The sequence below is a fragment of the Chenopodium album genome, chromosome 15, assembly GCF_948465745.1.
Source record: "Chenopodium album chromosome 15, dcCheAlbu1.1, whole genome shotgun sequence".
Taxonomy (NCBI): domain Eukaryota; kingdom Viridiplantae; phylum Streptophyta; class Magnoliopsida; order Caryophyllales; family Amaranthaceae; genus Chenopodium; species Chenopodium album.
Genome location: NC_137848.1, coordinates 49,740,434 through 49,767,370, shown reverse-complemented (window position 1 = coordinate 49,767,370; position 26,937 = coordinate 49,740,434). Strand labels below are relative to the sequence as shown.

Sequence of the window (26,937 nt, the reverse complement as noted above, 5' to 3'; positions counted from 1 at the left end):
TTTTTTTCGAGTAAATGTTCATTTTTTTCTAATAGATGTTCATTTGCTGGACGCGACCTCAGCCAATGCTGGCTGAACGCGAACCTTAGCCAACGCTGGCTGAACGCGACCTCAGCCAAAAATTTGCGGATGATGTAAACAACATTTAAACCCCTTTAGTTGTATTGACTCATTAGGTCTATTATTGATTGATACAAAGAGTATACTTATAAAGCCTTTTATTATAGAGTTTTTTCCCTAGAACTTATTTACTACTTTGTCATCCTATTTATAACAAAATACATGAGGCCTACCTATGCCCTATCATTACTTCTCCCTTATTTTGATAGCTTTACAACCGGTGATATGTCAATTTATGATATAGCTAAAACGAGAAAGTTATGGTCGTTTTATAATGAATTATATGTCAAAGACTGCACTAGGCTTGCCTAACTGCGCAAGATATGTAGGGGTGTTCATGTCCGCGCTTTAGGTCTTCTTCTTGATGTTCTCCCTATGTTCAGTTTTTTGTCGTATGATATTTTTATTTCAAGATATGGCTTATAGTCATTGTGGGTTCTAATTTAATCTTAGGAGAATAATTTTGGGGGTTTTTAGTGCTTTAAAAGGAACCATTGGATGGCATGTGTGAGAAGTCGCCAACCCAAAATGAAACTCCACTTTTGAGAAATTTTTAATAGAGAGTGGTGTAGCGTAGGGCTATTCATCAGTCCAAGATCGGATCGGGCCGAAGAAAAAAAGTAGATTTTTTAGACTCGAAGACCGGACCGATTAAAATAGGACCAAACCCGAACCGGACCGAAAGAATCAGGCTAAAACCCGGACCGGACCGCTTTGGACCGTTTTAAGAATTTTTTTAAAAAGAATTCAAATTTTTTAATAATTTTATGGAACGTCTTTTTTTGTATATTTAGTACAAAAAAGCTCATAAATTTAAAGTTTTTTAAGCTTATTAAGGATAATCTTAACCATTATTTAAGGTTTCACACATTTTTTTAATAAAAAAAGCGGTCCGGTCCAAGACCGATTTTTATAGGGTTCTGGACCGGATCGGACCGAAGACCAGAAAAATAAATTTCTAGACCCGAAGACCGGACCGATTTATGAACACCCCTAGTGTAGCGTATCTCTATCTCTTTTATTCTATCTCTATTTTTATCCTCCATGAAAGCTGATAAGAAAACATTATCCCTTATCATGTGGATTAGGTCATGTTGACCAAGCCACATATATTCGTTTGTCCATTTCTCTATTTTATTTTTCATATTTATGCTTTATATGTTGTTACCTGCTCGCACAAATCGAAGTATTATCTAAATCAATCGATCCATTTTAATATTATAATTGGATTTTTTTTATGAAAAAAATTACGAACCAAATTCGAGAGTAATGACAATATTTAATGATGAGAATTGCTTTTATTGTCTATAAACTTGTTCATATTCGCAAAATTGGAATAATAATTGTAAGGAGTCTATATGATTAGTTGCATCATCTTCCTTTTTGTTCATTTTTTATTAATTGCTACACTTTTTGTATAGTAAGGTTCTAATATGATACTCCCTCCATTTCATAATATTAGTCCCATTTACGTATATCGATGCAAATTTTTGGTTGTAAATATCTTTAATCTCACACAAGAAAAAATTATGAAAATTAGATATTAATAAAGTACTCATCGAGACAAATAAAACTATATCTCATATGATTATGTTTGTTATTATATGTAGAGAGAAATTTAGAATATTCCCTCTAATTTTTAAGAGTTAAAAGATTCCAAATGGGACTAACATTATAAAACGGAGAGAGTATTTTTATTATATTTTTCTCCACCAATCTCGACCACTTGCACTATTTCATATTTTTTTTCTAATTATTTTTCTCTTCCACTAATAAATAAATATACCCTAAAACCCGAATAGTTGGACTAGTTATTATAAAACTCTTATTTAAGTCTATAATTTTCCATAATAATTTTCATACCTTACTATTGCAATTTGCAAATTTCAATTTGCACTATTCCACTAATTTCAATTTTTTCAAAAAATAAAAAATAAAAAATAAAAAAATAAAAAATAAAAAAATTGCAAATTTCAATTAATTATAATTATAATAAAAAATATAAATAAAAACCCGGAGTAAGTACTACCTCTGCTACATATTAGTTATAATTTTGGAATATTTTTGTCTCTCAAATAATACCCCAAAAGTTGCAACTAATATGTAACGGATGTAGTATTTTGGTATTTGTAAGATTATACGCTACAAGGGGGAAATGGGCTGATTATAGGTAGTTTACTGATTCAAAGTACATATGACAATTGGGCTTTTTGCCATTGTAGTGTATCGCAATAAAAAAAAACAGGAAAAAAAAAATGAAAATGGGGCTTCTTAGTTTCCTATTGGACCACATCATGCACTACTTTCTACATCTATGCATTGGGCCAAAACTTGATACTCCATTACTCCTTGTTAGATTATTTATAGATTGAAAAAAAAAAAAAAAAATTCCTAATTATAGATTAGCTAAGGATATACTTCTTCCATTACTGAATAATTGCACTATTTTCTGTTACATGATCTCAGTACACTAGTTTGATCATGGATATCTTTAATTTGCATTGTTGAAAATTATAAAGCTACGGATAATAATTTAAAAATACATTACGATTCTAATAAGATCTCACTTGAATATATTTTCTTTATGAAGTACTGAAGTATAGATCAAATTTGAAGTTTGGCCTTTAAAGAGAAATGGTTCAGTATGTTTTTTAGTAATAGAGGAAGTATCTATTTCATACTTTATCCATTCTTCAATAACCACAATGCTTTTCTTTCTAAGAAGTTGATAAATATCTACAACATCGCTTAATCTTATTAATGGCTTTCTCTATCTTTCCTCTTATACCATAAGTTCATTTTTATTCTCACTTTTTATCTCTTCTTCTACCCTTAGAAACTACAAATCCTCCATGTTGTGAGAATAATTAAAAAAAAAGGATTAGTTTCTTAATGGAAATAATGATAGGCATACACTTAACTATTTGACATGTGGCTGCCATTGCTTTAATTTTTACCATAGTATCCAGATCGCCTTTATAAAAGATTCATTAGAAAGACAAAATCGACTCCACTATATGCACAATTGTTTTGAGATTCATAATTTGCTATCAATTTCAAGAATGATATATTTTTTTTCTCTACAATGATTTTTACAAACCTTAAAATTGCATTTTAACTCTAAAATTTGCAAAAATAAATACAAGTTAGAATTGAAAAAACCTATGTTCTAAGATTTGAATCCCAACAAATAAATTCTGTTTTTTTTTTCCAAATAAGTACAAGGCATAGCGTGCACCCTGATATACAATTCAAATTGTAATTTCCTCTTATGGTCTTACCCATCTTTATGAGCAAATTTTAAGTTCCAAAATCATATTATTATGAGTGCACCACTTGTAGGGTTGACATGTAATAATTTGAGGGTAGGCTTGACTTGTAATAATTTAAGGATAGCACCATATAGACATGGTGAATTTTGCTTTCAAGGTAGCTTTTATAACACACCACATCAAATCATGCACATCGATCAAGTAATTTGTCCCATGTAGTTCTTGACACTTTTCTATCTGTACGTGATAAGAAATCAACAAACAAGAACATTGATTTTACACGGTTCACTAACAATGAGTTAGCTACGTCATAGAATCATATAGACAAGTCAGAGATTAGTATTTATTGGTCTTTAAGAAAGTTTAATATACAAAATAGTCGTGATTGCTAGGTTAATCTCTAAGGGTTTGGAGTTTATACAATACTCTCAAAGCGGACTCTATTATAGTTCGTTTTTCGAAAAGGACTATCCAACTCAAGGCGTATTTTAGCATGTATGTACAATGATCTTTTATTCATTTACTTAACACACAACATGTTACTTAGTTCCAATGCTATAAATGCGTATAGGTTGTACATGTGTTGTTTTCTACATAAATATATACTAAATCTTTGGTTTATAAATTATAATTAGGCTTTTTCCCCCTCTATTATTCATAATAGTACACGTAATATTTGTTGTAAATGTTCCTTAGATTGTATACTTTTATTACTTTAGTAACGTAGTTAAGAAAGTGAACAAAATTTAATTAGTTTAGAAATTAGTGGTTGGATCTAAGAAAGATTTTTTAGTATCTTTGTAAGACTACTTTGTCTATGGATTTTCTCATTTAGAGTGATGACAACATTAAAAATTCTGTTAAAAAAACACTTGTTTTTATAGTATCTTCACTTTTATTTATAACAATAATTGGCATTTATACAAATGAAGTTAAGGCTGTATGCATTAAGTGAAATGATGAATTGTTACCATTTTGATCAAATTTTAACTATATAACCATTTACGTACATAATTTTTGATAACTTGTGCTAATTTAGATTTAGAACACTTTTATTTAAATCATTTCATTTCATTGAAGTATTGCAAATTGCAATATCCTTCCTATAATGATGATCTGCCCTATAGTTCTCTTTAAAATTTGTGATACGATACGTATTTACAATGATAGTCTTAACGTACTTACCAAATAATCGTGTGACGTAATCTTTTACAACAACGATTTACTACAACTATACGTAGTTATGTGTATGAACATATATTGATTATACGAAGTATATGTATTAACGCATGATCAAGATTTTATCTATCAAAACTCGGCAAAATGATTCTGATAGCGATCGACAATAATGTACAAATAGTCAAATAGCTAGATGTTTAAAGGACCAAATTGGATTTTAAGACCGTTCCTTTGTTGCATACACTAACAATACGCTTGCATATGCTTTTGCTCCTTAAGCAAGGACATCAACACTTCATTTAAATTTTCGAACTTTGCGGTATAGTTTCCTCCCATCTGTTACATAAACATGCATACATCTTAGAGCTTGTACCAAAAAATAAACATAGTAATTACAGTTACATAAAAGAAAATCGAGATTAGAGAATTATCAACTTCTTGAAAAAGACGATTGTTTTATATTATTACAATAATTGGTATCTTAGCTTACATGCCTGTATGTTGTATCAGGTGTTATAGTTTTAAGATGAGACACGAAACCGATGAAATAAAGTTAATTCTTTTATTCCATAAATCATTAGTTTGTAATATACGAAGTTTAAATTTAACCAATTAATCATTTTGACATATACACGATGACAAAATCTTATGCTGTAAAGTCAAATACTTTACAATCAATTATTACGGAGTACCAAGAAAGAGTGACAATGTAGCATGAAGAAAAGTACATCAAAATAATATAGAATTACTGAAAACGATCAATGTAACACTTACCCATAAATGAATATTGTAAAAAGTCCTTCCTCCAAAAGAATGAAAAGAAGAAATATCAATAACAAGATAACCCTTCTTCTCAAGCAAATCAAGCACTTCATATAATGATATTCTCTCAAATGCTGAAATTTGGACAACCATTTCTTTATCACCCAATTTATTCGAAGAAATCAAACACGAAATTGTATCCTTAATCATACAATTTTTCATGGGTTTTTCCTCTTGAACATTATTTTCCAATGCATTTCCTTGAATTGCTGATATTTTTGATAAAAGTTCTTCCTTTTTACAAATTAATTTCTCCACTTCTTTTTGTATTTCGGGTATGTACTCAACCACACGTACAACTGTCCCTGGAATACTTAATTTTTTCTGTAGTAAAAAAAATATGGATAATTGGTAATTAGCAATTAAATGACGAATTAATACAAATCGTGAAAAAATAACTATTTAGGACCAAAAATTAAGATTATTATAAGAGACTAATAATTATTATTAAGTACCTTATGATCAGAAGAAGGAAGTAAAGCACGTAGAGATGAATATAAGTTGCTAATCTTCTTTCTTCGAACACGTTCGCTTGCATTATGACTAAGTTTCTTAGATAACACAGGGTTAATATCAAATTGATGATCGGTTGAGCTTGTATCTTGAGGCGATTCGCTTCGCTTAACATGATCATACACTTGAAATTGGTAATCTTGAGATTGAGATGATGAAAAATTAAGAAGAAATACAGCATCTAAGTCAACATTATTAAAACCTTGGTTTGTACCTAATTCTATGGGATATTCCCATCCTAAATAAGTAGGGCAAATGGAAGACATTATTTCGATTCGAATAATAATTATGTAGAGTAATTTGGTGTAATTCCTTCAAAGTTCTAATTAACTTTATTTGGATTTGATTCCTTGGCAAGAGACAAAGTATTTTGAGCTCTACCTTCACTTGGATATGTATGTACATTTAGATCTTCTAATACAACATATTTATAGGTGTAATATATACGTGTATGGATGATGTATGTCCCTTATTTTTAATATTTTGTAAAATTGACATCTTTGAAATTTGCATAATTAAATGAATAAGTAAGGTTTACAATATACTACATACTTCATTGTTTTTTAATCGTAAATTCGTAATGTTGGAGATTTCACACTTACCCATGTACATTCTAAACTTAAATATTCTAAGTTGTATTGTAGTAGAAATTATGAGAAGTTGATACTATAAAAAGTGTATTTCGTGACAATTAACAAGATCTGAAGATCCTACACGACTAAATTTTTTTCCAACAAATAAGTGTGTGTGAATAGTGTAAAATTCCAAACGTTGCGTTATAAAAAAAATGGAGAAAAAGCAAGCCAAACCACTAAGGTTCTATTCGGAAGCGGGTCAAGTATAAATCTAGTTGTCGAGCAATGGGATATGAATTCCTTACCTTCTCTTTTTCTTCACTTGGGGAATTAGACAAGGAGGTTGTTGCGTTGCTGAAGTGGGTTCAGACGTTCTCGACGACTTAGGACATCGGGGCTCGTGCTGCTGCTCATATTTTTACTAGAATAGACTTTTCTATAGTTAGAGGAGTAGGGCCCATATTGTATCTCGGCTTCCTTCTAATTTTTTGTAGGTTGTATGACTTTATCTGTTTTTGAGATATAATAATAATAATAATAATAATAATAATAATAATAATAATAATAAATAATAATAATAATAAATGAATGATAAGTCGATATTATACCGTTATTCTTGGGTAATTTGGAATGCGTTTACTATAGAATTTCAACTTATAGTTCGTGTTTTTGTATGTTTTATCCAAGTTGGACTCGATTTCTTCTATTCTGGTTGTTTGGTTGTTATATTGTGATTTCAGGATGAAATGGAGCATTTGGAGTGATGATGAGGATGCTATGACATTTTGAGATAGATCGGTGAGCTTCATAAAGAGATTTACAAGTCATAAGAAGTTGGAGTGCTAGATGATGATATTGCTACATGGCCGTGTACCATAGACTACATGGTCATGTGATTCTTCCATCCACGGTTACATGCTACATGGCCGTGTACCCTTAACTACACGGTCATGCGATAGTTCCAAGTATGAATGTTTGCTACACGGTCGTGTACCACGAGCTACACGGTCATGCGATAGTTCCAAGTATGAATGTTTGCTACACGGTCGTGTACCACGAGCTACACGGTCGTGTGATTCAATCTCCGTATGAAGTCCGCCTACACGCTCATGTACCTCTCAGCTACACGACCGTGTACGTATATGATGAAATCTGAAGATCAAGTACAGGTCAGCTACACGATCGTGTACCCATCAACACACGGCCGTGTACGTGTGCGCAGGAGATTTATTTTCTTTATTATTATTTTATGTTTATTTTTAGGAAAGTATAAATAGGGGTTTTAACCCTATTTTAAAACATCTAATTTTCATTATAGCCTTTTCCATTCTACGTTGTTTTGTGAGAGAGAACATAGAACTCCATTGAAGCATTCATCTTAATTCAATTTCAAGTATTTCTCTTTCATTTTTAATCTCTTTAATTTTCTATTGTTATTATGTTTTCTTTAATTATTTGTCTTGTTATTTCTATTATCATGTGTGAGTAGTTTCATAATCTAGGGTTAGGTTGAACCCTAATATGGATTGATGTGTTATTTGATTCCCAATTCCCAATTTAATTAATTTATAATTCCTCTTTGTTAGGGTTGGTTTTATTATCAATTATTAACTAGAAATAGTATTATTGAATGTGATTAGGTTTACAACGAAAGTTGATTCTTAATTGATTTTAGAACCCTAATTAAAAGTTGGAGCTTTTATGCATGAAAATAGCTAATTGTTCTTGCTAGGACTTATAGGATGTCGTTCTCAATGTCTTTAATATGTATGATTCCATGAAAATAGGTATGATTGCATGTTAGGGAAGCTATTAGTTGATCGAAAGAAACTCTTAGTATTGTTTTAGGGAGCATCTGTCCTGTGGAATGTTTATTGATTTAATTGAGGGAAAGGGATTGTTCTATTGCATTGATTCATGTTAGTGGGGATACTTAATCTTAGATGTTTTTAGTTCTTGATTAATTCCATAGTATTATATTCATTGCTTATTAGTTGATATTGCTCTTAGTTATTAATTCTATCGATATTGATTGGTTACTCGCTTAGTATTTACTTGAGTCTATTTAATTAGTTGAACCATAGTCTCTTGGGATCCGACCCTTACTTGCCCGTCTACATAGTAGTGGTCTTGTTAGGTTATTTTTGTTAGGTACGCGACACGCCTATCAATGAACTAAAGTAAATGGAACTAACAGAATTAGCTAAACTTGATTTTATAAATGAAAATAATAGGGCCTAAGTCCTTCAGAGACCATCTCACAACCTACTAAACAAACAATATACATAATCCTACCAAACAACTAAACAAACATACATAATCCTACCAATCATAAAGAATTAAAGATTAGTATGCTCTTCTCGTTTTGGTCTTTAATTGTTGACCTCAGGTAGTTTAACCACCAACTTCTTAGGAAATTACTGAAAATATAGGGGAGAAATGTTCAATTTTTATCATTTATTACTACAGTATTGCATCCGATGTAGTGTACATCCAACACTATTACTCACATAATAAGGCGTAAGAGATATTTATAAGCAGGGGAGGATCTTTATTAAGACTCATAGGGGCTCCACCCCCTTGATTTTATAAAGCTTTGTTAGACATAATGAATATATTTCATAAAAAAATGATCTAAAATGTCATGTTTCAATGATTAGACATCAATAGCTTTAACTAGTTCAAATTTTAGCCTCCAATATTGTTTGATTCAAAATCCGTCACTGTTTTTAAAAGAATAATAATAAATGTGTGTAAGTGTATCCTACACGTCGTACATGTATAACGAACATTTAAGAGTAGTTACTCCATCAATTCTATTTTTCTTTATTAACTTTCATTTCATATGGGATTTTGAACTACTCTGTTGTTAATTGTTACAAGTAAGGTGCTATCTAATTGATTTGAAATTCACTTTTTATAAACATAATTATTTATCGATAATTATAACTAGTAAGCAAACTAATAACATTGAATGTATCAAGTGACTGATAAAAATTGTATAAAGAACTTGATATGGGTCGTCAGACATTCTGGTTTAAGGGAGCTAATCATTTTGCTTGTAATTATCAAGAAATTAATAATAAAAATTAAAAAGTTCTTGGTCTGTTATTAACAGAATATGCTGGTATCCCTGGTAATTAAAAAAACATATATAGTTAAAATTACATTTATATATGAATAATGCGTGTGTTATGCTCGAGCAATGTCTTTAGGAGCTCGTGGATCTATTAAATAAAAATTAAACAATGCACTAATTATCTGACGTGTGTGCCATTTCACTAGCTTAGTGTAATTTATAATCACCTATCTTTTGAGAAGGAAAAATGATCATTTAGGATTTCTATTTTTTTTTTTTTAGTATAAAGTTATGCAATTATTGCATAAATTCATTTTCCATAAAAACGTAAGTCTATGCATCATATTAAAGCCACTCCTTGCTTGGTCCCCTCCATCCTCAAACACTTTCTTTGAAAAAAGAAAATAAAATAAAAAAAGTTGATGTTTTCATTAGAATCGGTTTTGATTTGATATGTACAAAACCGCTCTTTTTTATATATACGTCTAATACATATAGAGGTAGATAGGTACACCTTGCATCTAAATGTACATTAACAATTTCACAATATGTAAGAGTAGCTACTTTTTATCATCTAGATCAGTCCATTATTAGCTTTGTGTATAATTTAGGCTCTACATGCTTAGATTGAAAGTGATATATTAGGAAATTTAGGGTGATAATAAAAAGTCGTCAAACTAAAGAAATAATGAAAGTGAATTATGTATGAGGAAGGAGGATGAAGATAATGGTTTTATACGTATACCTTGGATAATCCAATATAATTTGTTTGTTAAATATGTTAAAAAAATTCTCCTCTTAATATGACTTCTCCTTATCTCTTTCATCTTCTTGATTTATATTTTATTTTGCATTATAATTTTTTTTAGTTTTAAAATTTTGTGATACTTTTATATAAATTGGAATCGTAGCTTCAGTCTTTTTTTTAATTATTATTTTTAAATTTATACTATAGTATATATTTTACAGGTTGTTTGGTTTATTTATGAATACAAGAATGTGGGCATCATCAATTGCTAGAGTTGTTGAGGTATGCTTTATAATTTCTGAAACCTTAATACGTAATTTGGTTGCGAGGCAACACCTTTTGTCGGATATAACATTTTGGCAGGATTAGACCCACAACCCTTGGAAACCACTATGTAAGGGATTTAGGGATGACATTCGAAAGTTTCTCATTGACATTAGGTAGATCCTCATTAAGTACGTGGTATATATTCCCTCCGTTTCTTATTAATAGTGTCTTATGGTGAAATCTCACGGAAATTAAGAAACTTAAACAAGTAGTAAAAGTAGATTGAAAAGGTAAATTTACATGGGATATGCAAAAAAGTAGAGAAATAAAGTAATAAAAGTATATGAAAATACAAATTTTACATAGGAAAGCTAAATTTACACAAGTATTATTGCAAAATGGAGGGAATTTTAGTAAAAAAAATCAATATTAATGATAGTTGAAAAAAGCAAATGGACTATCATTTTGAGACTTAAATTTGGTTATAAAGGACTATCAATAAGGGACGGAGGGAGTATATATAATTGAGATGCTAATTGGCTTGCTAACTGCAATGCGTTATGCTATGTTTGGTTCATCTTAATTTATTTTATTTTATTACGTCAAAAAATTTCTGAAATTTTTTATTTGAATTCTCTGAAATTATTTGATTTGAACTTAATTTAATTTATTTTATCTGAATTAATTATCTTTCATTTATTTTTATATTATCTGTAATTATCTAAATTTTTTTTAAGTCACACGTAATTTTTTTTTTTTTTTTTTTGAGGAAAGTCACACGTAATTTAATCACACTTCACAAGTACCCATTTTATTACATTACATAATTCTCTCCTACATTAGGGAATAACTTGCCTTCCCTAAAGTAACGTATTATGTCATAATCACATATTCAAGTATTCTTCTAGCCCGTCAAAATTGCACTTGCATGCAAGAGTTCAAGACTCTGACTATATTATGAAATTAAAATATTAGTTCATATATATAATCTAATCACCTAATAAATGTAATGATGTAGAAAAATAAGGTTAAGAAAAGACGTCGTTATGGAATAATACACGAAGGTGTATGTCAGCATCAATGGAAAAGGATCCATGGAGGAATTGTTTCAAGAATATGGGATATTCCTCTTTTAGAATATTTTATTGCAACCTTAAAAAATTTCAAAAGTTATAGTATGATGAATAGTGAATATAACAATGATTTTTTTAATTTGCAATCCCTACCTTATAAAAACTAGAAGATAACTCTTAGATTTAGTATGCTATCAACTATACCCTTAAAAATATGTACAAAAATGTGTATAAAAATGTATATTTACTTTTTTACCCTCATTAATATGTCTACTCTCATTAATGTATTTTTTTTTCATTAAACATATCATCAATTAATTCAAAGTTTTTTTTCTAACAAAAAACTTGTAATGTGTTTTTTTTAATAAAAAAATTAACTTCATATGTTAATATTATTATTTTAAAAGAAAAAATTTGTATGTACAAACACACTATTTATCTCTACCTTATAAAAAGTAAAAGATAACTCTTAAGAATAGTGTAGTGCTACCAACTATATACCTTTAAAAATAATTACAAAAATGTGTATTTGCCTAATTACCCTCAATAATATGTTTACTCTCATTAATATATTTAATTTTTTTTCATTAAACATATCATCAATTAATTCAAAGTTTTTTTTTTTAATGAAAAACTTATAATGCCTTTTTTAAATAAAAAAAAATTATACTTTATATGTTATTATTATTATTTTAAAAGAAAAAAATCGTATGTACGAAGAGACTGTTTATTACCAAGAGATTGTTTATTTTTACTCGTTCGTGGTTGCTCTTCTTATTTACAATCTTATTATCCTTTAATTGCAACTATTATTTAGATTTATTAGCTTTTGAATTGTACATTGTTTGATGGGACATAATCAATGTTATGGAATTTAAATGGGATTCATATGAAATAGTAATATTTGAGCAGATGTTATCAAGAGGTTAAAAAGAACTTTAAAATCAAGAGAAATCAATGGAAAAAAAAAAAAAAAAAAAAAAAAAAAAAAAAAAAAAAAAAAAAAAAAAAAAAAAAAAAAAAAAAACTGGTATTAACTATGAAGAGAATTTAAGAGGAAAAATATAACTAAGCGATAATTGCTTTTGTATTAGATATAAATACAGATATTAGATGGTCGTAGAACATTAAATAATTTACATTATTAAGTTCTTAGTAAAACGAACATTTCACATATTAATACTCTCTATGACCAAAGCTCACAAAAAATTCATTTGAAGAAAAACATGCTAGGTATTATTGAATCATGCAAATAAATTAAGAGTTCTAAACTAACAATAGCTTAAGATACGAGGGATGCAAATCAATTAAATATTATATAATAATTTGAAATAACCTTGTCAAAATTTTGAGGGTTTTAAAAAAATAATTGTCATAAAATATTTTGGTGGCTTTCTTATACTTCTACAAAGCCACCACATAGGCACATAAACAAATAGTACGTAATAAAACTACCAGATCTATCACCCAAACCAAGGTGTAAATACACGCCAATACAACTTTTCTGCAAGAGCTAGGCCCTTCGTGTGCATCGCGCGCGTAGGCCACCCTACTTGTAGAAAAAGTTAAACGCATTTTTAGGGGGGGGGGGGGGGGGGATGGGGTATATTTGGAAAGTTAAAGTATTCTCTTGATTGGTTTAGTTCCTCATCAATAGAGTACAAAATAATTTTTGGGTCTCAACCATCAACTTAAATTTTTGGTTAAACGAGTCTATTAACTTGATTTTAGAGTTAATATGACATAAAAATCACAAGTACGAATCTCTAACATGCGCCCCTCCTTTCAAAGTAAAAATATTAAACGCTGAGTATAATATTGTAATATTATATAATCTCATATAAAACATATTTTACTTATTGTAATATTCAAGTATACAACTACTGTTATTCCCCCCCCCCCCAAAAAAAAAAAAAATACAAATACTGTAGTAATCAAATATGTAAAAGCTCTATATTTATTGACCTGCACAATTAATTTGTTTTTAAACAAAAAATTCAATGTTCATTTTGTATCGATGTAGTTTTCTTTTTTCCTTTTTTTTTCAAAACCATACTCCGTTTAATCTATGTTATACTCCCTCCATTCTTTTATTAGAGTCTCATTTCTCATTTTTTACGGGAATTAAGGTTTTTGTAGATTCTTTAAACCATGTGATTGAAGTATCAAAGTACATTAAGTGCATTAAATAACAAGTGAGAGAAAGAAAGAAAAAAAAAAAAAGGTTAAGAAATGTCAAAAAGAAGAAGAGGTACCTAGAAAGAAGAAGAAGAATGAAGAGAGAGAACATATACTGGTGGATTAATAAATGCCAAAAATATTTGGCACAAAAAGTTAAAATTGAGGATAATTTGAGGAATAAATTGGGAGAATGAGATTAAAACTACTACCTCCGTTAATTATTATGTGCAACTTTGGGGTATTATTTGTGAGATATAAAATATTCCAAAGTTGCACATAATAATTAACGGAGGTAGTATAAAAAAACACTTACTCCCTCCGTTCCTAAATTACATTCCTACTTCTAACATTTATTCTTCACATAATAGAGAGAAGTAGGAATGTAATTTAGGGACGGAGGGAGTACTGAAAAGGGAAAAATTCTAACAATAGGACTTTAATTTTGATTTGTCAAAAAAGGAATAGTGGACTTTAATAAAAGGACGGAGGGGTATAATGAAACAAAATTAGTCAAACTTATTAAAACCATAATAATTTTGAAAACTAACAACTAAAAAGCGGAAACACATTTTTCTTATTTTTTGTTTTTGGTTTTTTGTTTTAAACTGTAAACAAAACAGATGTTACTTGTTTAAATTTTTTTTTTTTTTAATACAAAATTACATTAGCTACTGGATCATATATTTGTTTACACTTCTAGCTAGAGTATATGATTAGTTATTGGTGCATTATAACATTAGCTAATGGATCAATTTTTTTCATTATTTTTTTCATTAATTAGTTGATTACAAACAAGGTGACATGCTGACATCTGTATAGTACAAATGAGAAATGACTAATAATGTATCCCCCGTTTTTTATTTTTATCACAAAAAAACGTATCTATAGGTCTAGCCTAAAAAACACATACGAGCATATAAATTTATCACAAGTTAAGTACGTAAATTTACCAAGATTTTTTTTCCTATCACTTTGTTTTACGTAGTATTTACTAATATCATACTATGTACTCCATAGTTGATTGTTAAGAATTTAAGTGGAAGGACAACTTTTATTTTATCTTTTTGAATTATTATCAATGGAATTTTGTGGAATATAAGTCACTCCGTATAATATACTCCATACTCCGTATTTTGTTTGTGTAATTTATGGTGTTATAAATAAAAGGAAATTAAAATGTTTAGCTCTATATATTCATTAATTACACTAATTTACGCGTGATTTTGTCGTGCATTACTAAACTGAATTCAATCAGAAAAGATATCAAATGCTTATTTGTAGTTTTAAGCGCTACATATAAGATTATCCAAATAAAAATTGTGAAATGGAAAGCATTACAAGCAAGATCATATTAAGTATTACACACACGTACTACCAAATGGATTTATTAATCCCCAAAATTATAAGATTAAAACGTCACCTATTTTAACGTTTAAACATGTAGACATTTTGGAAGATCAGGTGTATTTGATTAAAGGGGACATTCACCTATTGTCATATTATGATATTGTCCCTTATGCTAAATAATCAAGACAAAGCTTCGATATTGGCTTACCTAATAAATTAACTACTCTATTATTTGATTAAGAAGAATTTGTGGTTTTAAAAGTTAGATTTGGTCCCTTTGTCTTATTTTACTTCTATTATAGTCCATTTGCCATAATGTTTAATAACAAAATTACTCTATAGAAAAAAGAAATGGAAGAGTAAGTTAGAAACAACAAACAAGCTAAGTTATATAAAAAAATTCTCAATTCAATAAAAAATACGGAGTAATAATAAATTTCTCAAAAAAATAAAAATAAAAATGGTACTTATTATTATAGATTTATGGAGCAGTTAAAAACATAGAATATATATTTGTGTAGAGTAGACCAATGTAATTTTTCTAAATTATATTTCGTTATCTATTGATAAGTTCAATTTTATTTATGCTTTATTTTAAATTAAGGCATATTTCAGGATTATATTACAAGTAACTTTTAACTATTTTAACACCCATAAATTTATGATCTTGATTAACAGCACTTAAAAAAAAAATGATGTCACATTATTCTTCCTGTTGCCTAGGAGGGTACAAAAGTTGTTTGTATGATGTCATACTACAATGTAATAACAATTAATTAGTGGTATTCCTCACAAAAATAAAAAATAATATTGAGAAATTATACTTTATTTAACTTATACATACTATTAAATATTATTAAACTTCGTTCATGCAGTTTATAAAATAGAATTAAGGCAACATGTCCAAGTTGATTAGTGTGCTTCCATAAGGCGTCTGCACCAGTTAAACCTCAATACAATCAAACTTTATTATTGTTACCTGTAATCTTTAATATTATTATTGTTATTATTATACTACGTGGACATATAAATAAATAATAATAAAAAAAAGAGGTTGGACATAGACCTAAGCCTCTAAGAGTGAGGATGTTAACGCTTAATTTGGTAATAGCATTTGAAATAGTGGTTAGCGATTTGACCTGGTCATTACACAAGTAACAGAAAAAAAGAGTATTAAATCTTAATTTTGTAGCCTTCAAAATGAAGCTTCACAATATTTTGGTCAAATTTGTTTATGAGTGATCAGGGTTAAGGGATTGAGTCAGGTTAGGTCGAAAATTAATTTTCGGGTCTAAAAAATGCACAAAGTCTATAAGAATCATCTAATATTTGAGTCAGGTCCAATCCAAAAAGTAGGCCAACAAAATTTGTACAAACTCAGTACTTTTTTCTCATCTATCCTACAAGCCAAGCATATTAATCAACTCCAACTAATTTTTGAGTTGAACAAACTAATAATTGTTCAAGAAAGTATTGAGCAAGATGGTCTCTCAATATGTATGTTTTAAGGGTCCGGTAGAGCGCCTTCATCTTAAATACCAAATAAAGATGATAATAATAACAAAACAAAAAATAAAAAAATCTACTGCATATTAGACTATGATAGCTTTTTTTTTTTTTTTTCACGAGAACACTCTTCAACAAATGGGAGAAATAAAACATTTCAATGTCATTGTGCCAATGTGCCATTTTTTTTTTGTTTTTTTTTTTTTTTTTTTTTTTGAGGAAATTGTGCCAATGTGCCATAGTTCATAGTAGGGGTGCTAATTGAGTTGAGCTGCTCGCGAGCAACTCGTACTCGACTCGGTCAACGCTCGGTCAAAACTCGACTCGAGTTAGCTCGACTCGAATTCAACTCGACTCGAGATGTTAATGAGCACGAGTTGAGCAAGCTCTAACTCGCCTCGATAAGCTCGTGAGCAACTCGATAATATATTATTAATATAGAATTTGCAAACAAAGTTACTATCTTTAAACAAATTTGACACTTATTAAGCCTTAATTTATATCATAAAAAAAGAAAGAGTAAATTTTTAATAATATCTATATATAATAAGGAAAACAATATAAATTGAACAAAAAATAAATAAAAGGCATATAATAATAGAAGGACCAAAATTTTAACGAGCAGATTGTGAGCTACTCGACTCGACTCGAAACTTTAACGAGCACGAGTCGAGCAGGTTTTATTTGCTCGAAACTTTAGCGAGTAAGAGTTGAGCACATACAAAAAGTTTTCGAGTTGAGTCGAGCACCTTTCAGCTCGTGATCGACTCGCTCGATAAGCACCCCTAGTTCATAGTAATCGTTAAAAAAACAAAAAGCTTTTCATCTTAAGTGATGAGTCATATTCATTTCAACTTGCTCGGAGTTCATAAAAGTGGGAAGAAATTTAAACAACGGAGGGAAATTTGACATTATATATTCCGTGTAACAACTAACAAGAGGAAGAACATCATAGCCATAGACGGCGGAAGTATGACATTATGTTACAAGCTTACAACTAAGAGGAAGAGCAACATACCATAGACGGCAGAAGCATAATACGTAGTATAAAATCATAATGCAGTCCATTTGAGAAACCCTATAAATTAATCACAAGTAATATGAAAGACTTATAAATTCAAACAACTACGTCACTTAAAAAACTTCAATAATGTTGGAAGCACAAAGTCACCTGAAATGATATGCAATATTATGGTCAATTTCATATCTCAAACCAATGTCAAAATCAATACTTTACAATTAGACTAATGAATAAGTCATAGATACCTTCTTAAAAAAACACATAAACAAATGAAGCAACAACATAGCCAAAAAATTAATTCAATTCTGTCTTTGCTGTGGATACTGTCGTCGTCAATCGCCACAACTTGTAGACTAGATCAATCATATATGCCATGTACTAAAAACTATACAACACATACAAGTATTAATTAACAAAAGCGGGCGACAATGGCGGAAATATTTACATCACCCTCTTGAAAATGCTAATAATCAAAGCAGCCAACAGCACCCTTTAACACGCTAATATGTTGAAATGTTATCAGTCTCAGCACTATACTGCCATCATCCGTGAGCATATCAATGACAGTGACAAGACAAACTACCTTCGACAAAGTATTGCGTTAGTTAATCATAATATCAAGATTTAAGGAAACGTTCCGCTTACAGTTTCTATAATATTGTAATAGAGAATAATGACAAATTACCATCAGAAATCACAGGCTGAGAAAAGCATTAAAAAAATCTACCTTAATCCTTGAGTGAACTCTGCTATTATCTCAATGTCGACCACTTGCTCGTCTCCTCTTCCCTCTATGGCTCCTTCATTCATAATTTGAAGGCGAAAAACCTAGTGACTGGACAGTGGAAACCATGACTCTGTGTTATCAACCCTCCCGGTTTAGCCTTAATTAAGCAGACATGATGATATTTGCTCGGCCAGCAAAGCAGCCACTCGATCTCTCTCCTAAAGGAGAAGTGTCCTCATTGACAAGTGAGAAGCTGTAAAAGAAACGCCTTTGCTAACTTTTCATCCTTCATACAACCTAAAATAATTTGACAAATGGCAGAACTAATAAATGCATAAAAGTTTTGAAGCTATTTATGGTGTGTTTGGATAGAAGGAAATAGAGGGAAAGGAAGAGAAAGGAAATAGGGGGATGGGGTATCTTTCATTTGGATAACAAATATGAAAGGAAGGGAATTGAAGGGAAGAGAAATGAAGGGATTAAATTGAAAGAAATTAATCCCTCCAACAATGGAGAGATTTGGAAGAAAAACTCCTCTTTCTTCCCTCCCCTACCTTTCTCTTCCTTCCCCTTCACCACCCTCTCCTTCTTTTCTTTCCAATTTCTTTATCCAAACACACCGTTAGTTCTTAGATTATGTTTACTGTAATGATAACATACATTAAATATTAACTCACCAGCCTGCAATATCAAAACCAGTCTGCCTTCATCCTCAGAATCTGAGGGTGTAACACCATCACTCGAACTCATCTATCATCCATGATAGGCTCAAAGTGCTCCTCCGCCAAAGCAGTCTGCTTCTAATTTAACAACTGAGCAAAAGATAACTGGCCATCTGAGACTTTCTCATCTATCTTAAATTCCTTGACAGAGAAATTTGACAAGAGAAAATAATTTTGTCATGTAATACTGACATACTGTGGAGTAAATTTGTTCAGAACAGAACATCTAGAAGAGTTGAAAGACTATTACTCATTCAGCTTATTCATTGTTTGCAAAAAAAAAAAAAAAAAAAAAAAAAAAAAAAAAAGGCTGTGAAACTGGCAACAATACCATCACCCGGTCACCCTAATCTAGGCAAGTAGGCAATAAAGAACAGTCCAGATTCAATGTCAATATTGCTACCACAGCCTGAACAGTCATTTGAGAAAAGGTAATTGACAACAAATAGTCATCTCAGTTCCTCAATTTTGACGAACAAACAGAAATAGTAAAACATTAGCACTTCGTAAATCACATAACACCAAAAAATGGGCTTAAAACATAGATGTGAACCTCCCAAGTCAATAAGATTTTGCAACTTTATTTTGAATGACAAAAAATGGCCCAGAAGCGACGCGCCATATTGCCCAATTGTGGTGTCAAATAATCAAGGGCTTGGAGTTGGGATCAGGAGGGAGCGTGGGAGAAAAGAATTTAGTTTGCGGATTGGTTCTTGGAATGTGGGGTCTCTTACGGGAAAATCAGCAGAATTGGTAGAAGTAATGAAAAGACGACGCGTGAACATCATGTGCCTCCAAGAGACAAGATGGACAGGAGAAGGAGCTCGAGGCTTGGTTTTGGGGTATAAGGTATGGTATGTTGGGCAAGAAACGAGCCACAGAACAAGGAATGGTGGAGCTAGGAACGGAGTTGGTGTGGTTCTCGATGAGAGGTTGGCAAAAGAGGTGATCGAGGTCTATCGGAAGAACGATAGGTTGATAAGGCTGAAGTTGCTATGTGGCAAGGAGATTGTGAATGTTATCAGTGCTTATGCTCCCCAAGTGGGTTTAGATGCAGAAGAGAAACGACAATTTTGGGAGGACCTAGACGAGGTGGTGCAGGGTGTCCACCACTCAGAGAAGTTATATATTGGAGGGGATCTAAATGGGCACGTTGGGGCGAGCCGAGATGGCTATGAGAGTGTCCATGGAGGCTTTGGGTATGGGCAGAGGGACGCCGGTGGTGAAGCTATTATGGATTTTGCCCAATCATATGATTTAATTTTGGCTAATACTTGGTTTAAGAAGAGGGATTCACACTTGATAACTTTTCGGAATGGAGCAAATGCAACTCAAATAGACTTCCTGCTCACAAGGAGCATAGATAGACAAAGTTGCATAAACTGTAAGGTTATCCCAGGGGAGAGTGTGGTCACCCAACACCGGCTATTGGTAATGACTATTCGTCTGAAAGAGAAGGCGAAGAAAAAAAGTTAGACAAGAAGAACCAAGGATAAGATGGTGGACCCTAAGGGATGCAAAAGCTAAGGTTTTTACAGAAAAGGTAATTGAAGAAGCGGATTGGGATGGAGAGGTGGATCCGGACATGACTTGGTTACGAATGAAGAACTGTTTCCTAAGAGTGGCCAAAGAGGTCTTAGGGGAAGTAAGGGGAAGAACTTCGGTACAGAGAGATACTTCGTGGTGGAATGAAGAGGTGAAAGCAGTAATTAAGCAAAAAAGGGAATGCTATCAAGCCTTAGGAAAATGTAGGAGTGATGAAACCTTTGCAGCGTATAAGGAGGCTAAGAGCAAGGCAAAGGCAGCTGTTCGCCAAGCAAAAGAAAAGGCATATCAGGAGGTTTATGAAAAGCTTGATTCCAAGGAGGGAGAAAGGATCATTTATAAGATGGCAAAGAGAAGACAAGAGGCAAGGAAGGATATTGGCATGGTGAAGTGTGTCAAAGATAAGAACCAAATGGTCCTAGTGCAAGAGGAGGGCATCAAGGACAGGTGGAAGGGGTACTTCGATGAATTATTTAATGGAAGTAATGGAGTTGTGATAGGAGATACCTCTATGAGTGATGAAGAAATCAACATGGAGTATGTGCGAAGGATTAGGAGAGTAGAGGTGGAGATTGCACTGAGGAAGATGAAACCTAAGAAGGCGGTTGGCCCTGATGGGGTACCGATAGAGGTGTGGAGGTGTTTGGGTAAGATTGGTATTGATTGGTTAACAAACCTTTTCAACAAGATATGGACGGCTACAAGGATCCCACAAGATTGGAGGAAGAGCACCTTGGTCCCGGTTTATAAAAACAAAGGAGACGCTCAAGATTGTTCTAACTATCGAGGAATTAAGCTTATGAGCCATACTATGAAGTTGTGGGAAAGGGTGATTGAACAAAGGTTGAGGGCATGCACAAGCATTTCAGATAACCAATTTGGTTTTATGCCTGGGAGATCTACTATGGAGGCAATCCATTTGATAAGACAAATGATGGAGTTTTATAGGGTAAAGAAGAAAGATCTTCATATGGTCTTTATTGATTTAGAGAAGGCATATGACAAGGTGCCAAGAGAGATACTTTGGTGGGCAATGTTGAAGAAAGGTATCCCACGAAGGTATGTAGACCTAGTTAAGGATATGTATCGGGATGTGTCAACAAATGTGAGGACATGCGGAGGGTTGACAAAAGATTTCCCTATTACAATCGGATTGCATCAAGGGTCTGCATTAAGCCCTTTTCTTTTTGCAACGGTTCTAGATGAATTAACTAGACCAATTCAAGATGAGGTTCCATGGTGTATGTTGTTCGCAGATGATATCGTTTTGGTGGATGAGACTAAGGATGGGGTTAATGTCAAGTTGGAGCAATGGAGGCAAAGGTTGGAATCTAGAGGGTTTAAGCTAAGTCGGAGTAAGACTGAATATTTGGTATGTCGTTTTGACACTCAGAGGGGGACAAGCAATGAAGTGGTGAGTTTGGATGGAAAGGATTTGACCATGAGTGAATGTTTTAAGTACCTAGGGTCGATCATCCAGAAGAATGGTGACATTGATCAAGACGTGACCCACAGGATTAAGTCAGGGTGGCTTAAATGGAGAGCGGCCACGGGAGTGTTATGCGACCGCAGCATTCCCTTAAAGTTGAAGGGAAAATTCTACAGGACTGCCATAAGACCAGTGTTGCTCTATGGTACAGAATGTTGGGCTTCTAAGAAAGAGCATATTAAAAAGATGGAGGTTACGGAAATGCGCATGTTAAGGTGGATGTGTGGAAACACTTTAAGAGATAGAATCAGAAATGAGGTTATTCGCAAGAAAGTAGGTGTGGCGGACATTGTAGATAAATTAAGGGAAAATCGTCTGCGTTGGTTTGGACATGTAAGACGGAGACCCGAGGGTGCACCGGTGCGAAGAGTGGAAGAGTGGGACCATGGAGGGATTAAACGAGGAAGAGGGAGACCAAAGATGACTTGGTTGGAAGGAGTGAGGAAGGATATGAAGTGCATGGATTTACGTGAGGATGAAGTTTTGGATCGTAAGGGATGGAGGAGAAAGATTTATGTTGATGACTACACGGAATAATCAAATTTGGTTCATGTTAGCCGACCCCACTTTTGGGATTAAGGCTTTGATTGATTGATTGATTGATTGATTGATTTTGAATGACAAAACTTACCATCATAACTCATGAATTCATGATGCAATGATACATCTAATCCAGCTTCTCCTTGGGCTACACAATGTAGGCATCATCTGCAAATGACCTGATCTGCTATTACCTTCTCCTACAATTAGTAATAAATTATCTTTCCATTCAAATGTCCATATAACAAGGAATATCCAAAATTCATACTAGAGCCAACACAAACCCATTCCACTACCTTGATGTCAACAAGGCCAGTGTCTGAGGTATGGAATTAGAATATCAGATATTCAGATCTAAGCATTCATGCTTTGGTTAAAAAGTAAACGTCACCAATGGAATCAAGCAGTAAACGCCATGATGGTTAAAAAGCATGATTCCTCCACAGATTGTTTGTTTGTTTTTTCATTGCCCAAAAAAAAAAAAAAAATATCCACAGATTACAACTACGGAAACAACACATGCAAAAATACAACATATTCAATAACTTAGCAAAATCCATCTCCTTACTTCTCTCCTGCTCTCATAGAATTGTTGCACAAAAACCTTGCCATGCTTAGAAGCATAGTTCTGGTTAAATGGGAAGTGGCAAAATATCTCAATTGAACAACAAGCCCCACCCTCCATCCGTAAAGCACTTGCTAATGATAACTAATTAAGTAGCCATTGATGAAATATTTATTAATTTCCAGATCACTAAGATTGTTCCAGTAGCACACTAAGGATCTGCATTACACTTCCAAACATAGAGAAAATTAGTGATCGCAGCAACAGTCACAATGTCAGAGGAGCTGCATCTCCTTGAAAATCTTTCCTTGTCTAGAAGCATGACTCTAGTAAGTTGGGCAATTGCAAAAACTATAGGACAACTTGCCCCACCTTCCATTTATAAGTAAACTTGTATTAGCTACATAGCCTCAATGTAAAATGTTTTAACTTCCAAATCAGAAATTGTTCCAGTAGCACAATAATGGAACTGCATGTACACTTCCAACTACAATGTCAAAGCTCTGACCTCAATAGGATAGGGTCGACTAAATGAACCAATGATATTATCTCCAATGGTAGACAACAAAGATCTTCTCCCTTCATTCAATTCTATTGAGTGATATATGCTTCTGTAACCCCAATATATTCATGTCATTCTCAATGCCATTAGCTTGTCAAAGATCCTTATGATTACAATTCTTCAAAATTCTTAATGGTGCATCTTTTGATCAACATCTCATATGCCCAAACCAATGCAACCAATTCTCTCTTATGTTATCTTCAATGCAACTCAAATCCTATATCAAATATATTTATTCTAAATTCAACCCCTAAAATGCTCCTGCACATCTACCTCAAAATACAAAGTTTGCTAGTAAGTTACACCACTTTCTAATATTTTCAGTCCTATATGATTTCTCCTTTAACCTTAATTGTAGATTTGTAGGTAACAACCAATAAATTTTTTATGCTCTCCATTTGAGCCAACAAATATAAGTGACATCAACACCTCAAGAGACTTAAAATACTCACTTTTGTGCAGCTCTTTACCATCTAATGTTACTACATCCTCATTTGACTCCTTAGTGCTAGATTAGCACTCCATGAAATTGATAATACTCTGACTTCTAACACCAATGCTCTATGCACCAAAGCTCTAGCGTCATCCATCTACCAAAATACTATCCACATAAACCATACGCCACATATCTTGAATACACCATGACAACTTCTAATTTTGTTGCAAAGAGAAAAGGACTTAATATAGAAGCAACTCAATCGCAATAGAAAAATCCTACCCCCCAAGTCCCTACATTTGTTTTCAAAACAACATTTACTCTTGACACAGAAATATCAACGTAACATATAACTTGCCTTGAAATATCTAATCATTCAAAGTATTTTTATTACCATGACACCAAACTTGTTAACTTTTTTTTTTTTTTTTTTTAATGCAACTAGGATCATGTGGAAACTAAACCTAGTGCTAAAGTGGCATAAATTTATTACAATGTGAATATGGGTCCAGTCAAACAGTTGTGATACAATGCAAGTCATGAGTGCTTTTCAATATGCTGTACCAAGATGATGATCGGGAAATCTTTTAGATATCAACATTATACAACAGGTCTCATCCCCAGTTTCATGTTCCTACTCGTATGAAAAAGGGAAAAGACTTTAACCTACACCTTAGAATATATGTGAGTGTTCTATCTGTAGTTTTGTACTAGTCACTAGTTGCCCTCAAACAGAAAGGTCAATGTAATCCTTTGGATATATTTGCCAGGTATACTAACTTTTAATTTTCCAAACTAACATATTTATTCACTTCTTGAGCATGTCTAGGCAAAGGGGTAGATATTCAGATCGTATAATGGTCAGACTTGACACAAACTTTCTCATTCTCAAAGAACCAAATGAGAAGTATCACTTATGTGCATTATTTTTCTTTTCCGGAACTTATAAGATATCTTATAAGCCTAATGTGATTTGGACTCTTAGAAAGATGGAATTTAATCAAGTAAAACCTTCTATTCTCATCTTAGTAACACTCCACTTCCTTAATATGGGACCATCACTTGAAAGAACATTTGTCAAATGCAAAAAACTTATCAAAGCAATTACATGGTCCAAACTGTAAATATTTTGCGAAATTTATTTTATCCCTTTCAGCATAAAACAAAGAATAGAAAATGACAGCAAGAGATTATCGGCCTCCTGGACATCATTACATAGTTAGTAGGGTATTAGTCACTAATATTTGCCAGTAAAATCATTGCTTAGATGCTATATCTCTAGCTCACTCCTATCAAGCACCAATGCAATATCTGTTTCTATGGGGAATAATCAACCGTGTGCTACTAGCCTACTACTATAGGAATGCACCTTGGTACACCTCTGGGCCACTCGCATAGAGTAAGATGAAAATTCATCTCTACTGTTCTCCTGTTCACTTAACTCTTCCAATTTCTCACAAATTTTAGCGTTAAGACATTCATATTTTTCCATGGCCATAAGTAGAAAATCACTGAATAATTCAGCATCATTGTGAGACGAATTCTACTAAACCCTACCCCGAAGCAACAATATAGCTAAGAAGTCAAAAAACATGATGCATTCTTCTAAATCCTACTCCCAAGCAGCAACATAATCCCTCCGTCCCTTATTTTTTGCACCATTTGACCCAATAACACTCACAAAAAGTGGGTTCATTGTGCAAAATTAAGGGACAAACAGTAGCTAACAGCCTAACAACTATGTATGCTAACAATAATACACTTGATCACGAGAATTCTAATCATAATTTCAATTACAAAGATAACAAGGCAGCCTTCAAAACATGAATCAAGCAGGACTTTGCAATGACCCCTCCTAGAAGTTTCTTCCTCCAATTGTTAATAGCAAATTAGCAATAATAATATACCAAATACCAAAAAATATGCCAACAATTATAGCTTCATCTGTAAATTCCACCATTTTTAAAATTATTGGCTATAATACTTTGTGGGTATTTCTCCATTTATAAACCCCAATTGCATTTGTAAAAAAAATTAGACTATATATTCGGATATTTATGAAATTTCACAAAAATTAGAAAATGACAAAGAAAGAGAAAAGAAGGACCTTTATTTTTGCGAATGGTGCAGTAAACCAAAGCTCCTGGAACTTGAGTGTTGATTAATAGATTAACTTTGCAAAAATTAGAAATTTTTCTAGGGTTTTGCTGAAAAATAGAAGACAAATGATCAGTAGAGTGGAGAAGAAATCACAACGGTGGTTAACATAGCAGCTAACCGCCTGCTTTGCCGTTAGGCTATATTTTAGCGGGCCTTAACTTAAAAATGGTTTGGAACCGTATTAGAGGTTGATTAACCATACTGTTGTTTTGCGAGTAAAAACATGAAACCTAGGCCCTGTTCTATTGAACTTCTGGGCAGAGCAGAGTAGGGGTCAGCAGAGCAGAGCAGATTTCAGGATAGCAGACCAAAGCCGAGTAGAGTAGATTTCAACATTATTATTATTATTACTATTACTATTATTATTATTAAGTGCATATACCATTGATTTAGGTAAGTGAAAACATAAATAAATGTGTACCGTATTTAACATACGTTAATAGTATAAAGATAAAAGACAACAATTTATTTATATTCAATTCACAAAA

The 26,937-nt window shown here is 32.2% G+C and overlaps 1 protein-coding gene and 1 long non-coding RNA gene across 3 annotated transcripts; both read right to left on the bottom strand.

The window, feature by feature from the left end:
- Positions 1-3,576: 3,576 nt before the first annotated feature.
- On the bottom strand, positions 3,577-6,172 carry LOC145581362 (transcription factor ORG2-like). Its single transcript, XM_081638382.1, has 4 exons — positions 5,849-6,172; positions 5,346-5,717; positions 4,820-4,907; positions 3,577-3,695 (listed from the first exon to the last, which is right to left on the bottom strand). The coding sequence occupies exons 1-4, from the start codon at positions 6,170-6,172 to the stop codon at positions 3,577-3,579; spliced, it is 903 nt and encodes a 300-aa protein (XP_081494508.1).
- An 11,717-nt stretch (positions 6,173-17,889) lies between these two features.
- LOC145582470 (uncharacterized) lies at positions 17,890-26,591 on the bottom strand. Of its 2 annotated transcripts, XR_014099882.1 has the most exons (4): positions 26,397-26,591; positions 19,108-19,242; positions 18,431-18,727; positions 17,896-18,282 (listed from the first exon to the last, which is right to left on the bottom strand). It is a non-coding gene; the product is annotated as an uncharacterized LOC145582470 (long non-coding RNA). The 2 variants fall into 2 exon arrangements; XR_014099881.1 differs by having other exon boundaries at positions 17,890-18,727.
- Between the last annotated feature and the right edge of the window lie 346 nt (positions 26,592-26,937).

Bases quoted from the DNA above. Each gene is read 5' to 3' on its own strand.
- LOC145581362 (XM_081638382.1), bottom strand. From the start codon at position 6,172: ATGTCTTCCATTTGCCCTACTTATTTAGGATGGGAATATCCCATAGAA. The intron at 4,908-5,345 runs GTAAGTGTTACA...TTTATGTAACAG, and splicing joins TTTACAATATTCATTTATGG to ATGGGAGGAAACTATACCGC. The intron at 3,696-4,819 runs GTTAGTGTATGC...TCTATGACGTAG, and splicing joins AAAGCATATGCAAGCGTATT to CTAACTCATTGTTAGTGAAC.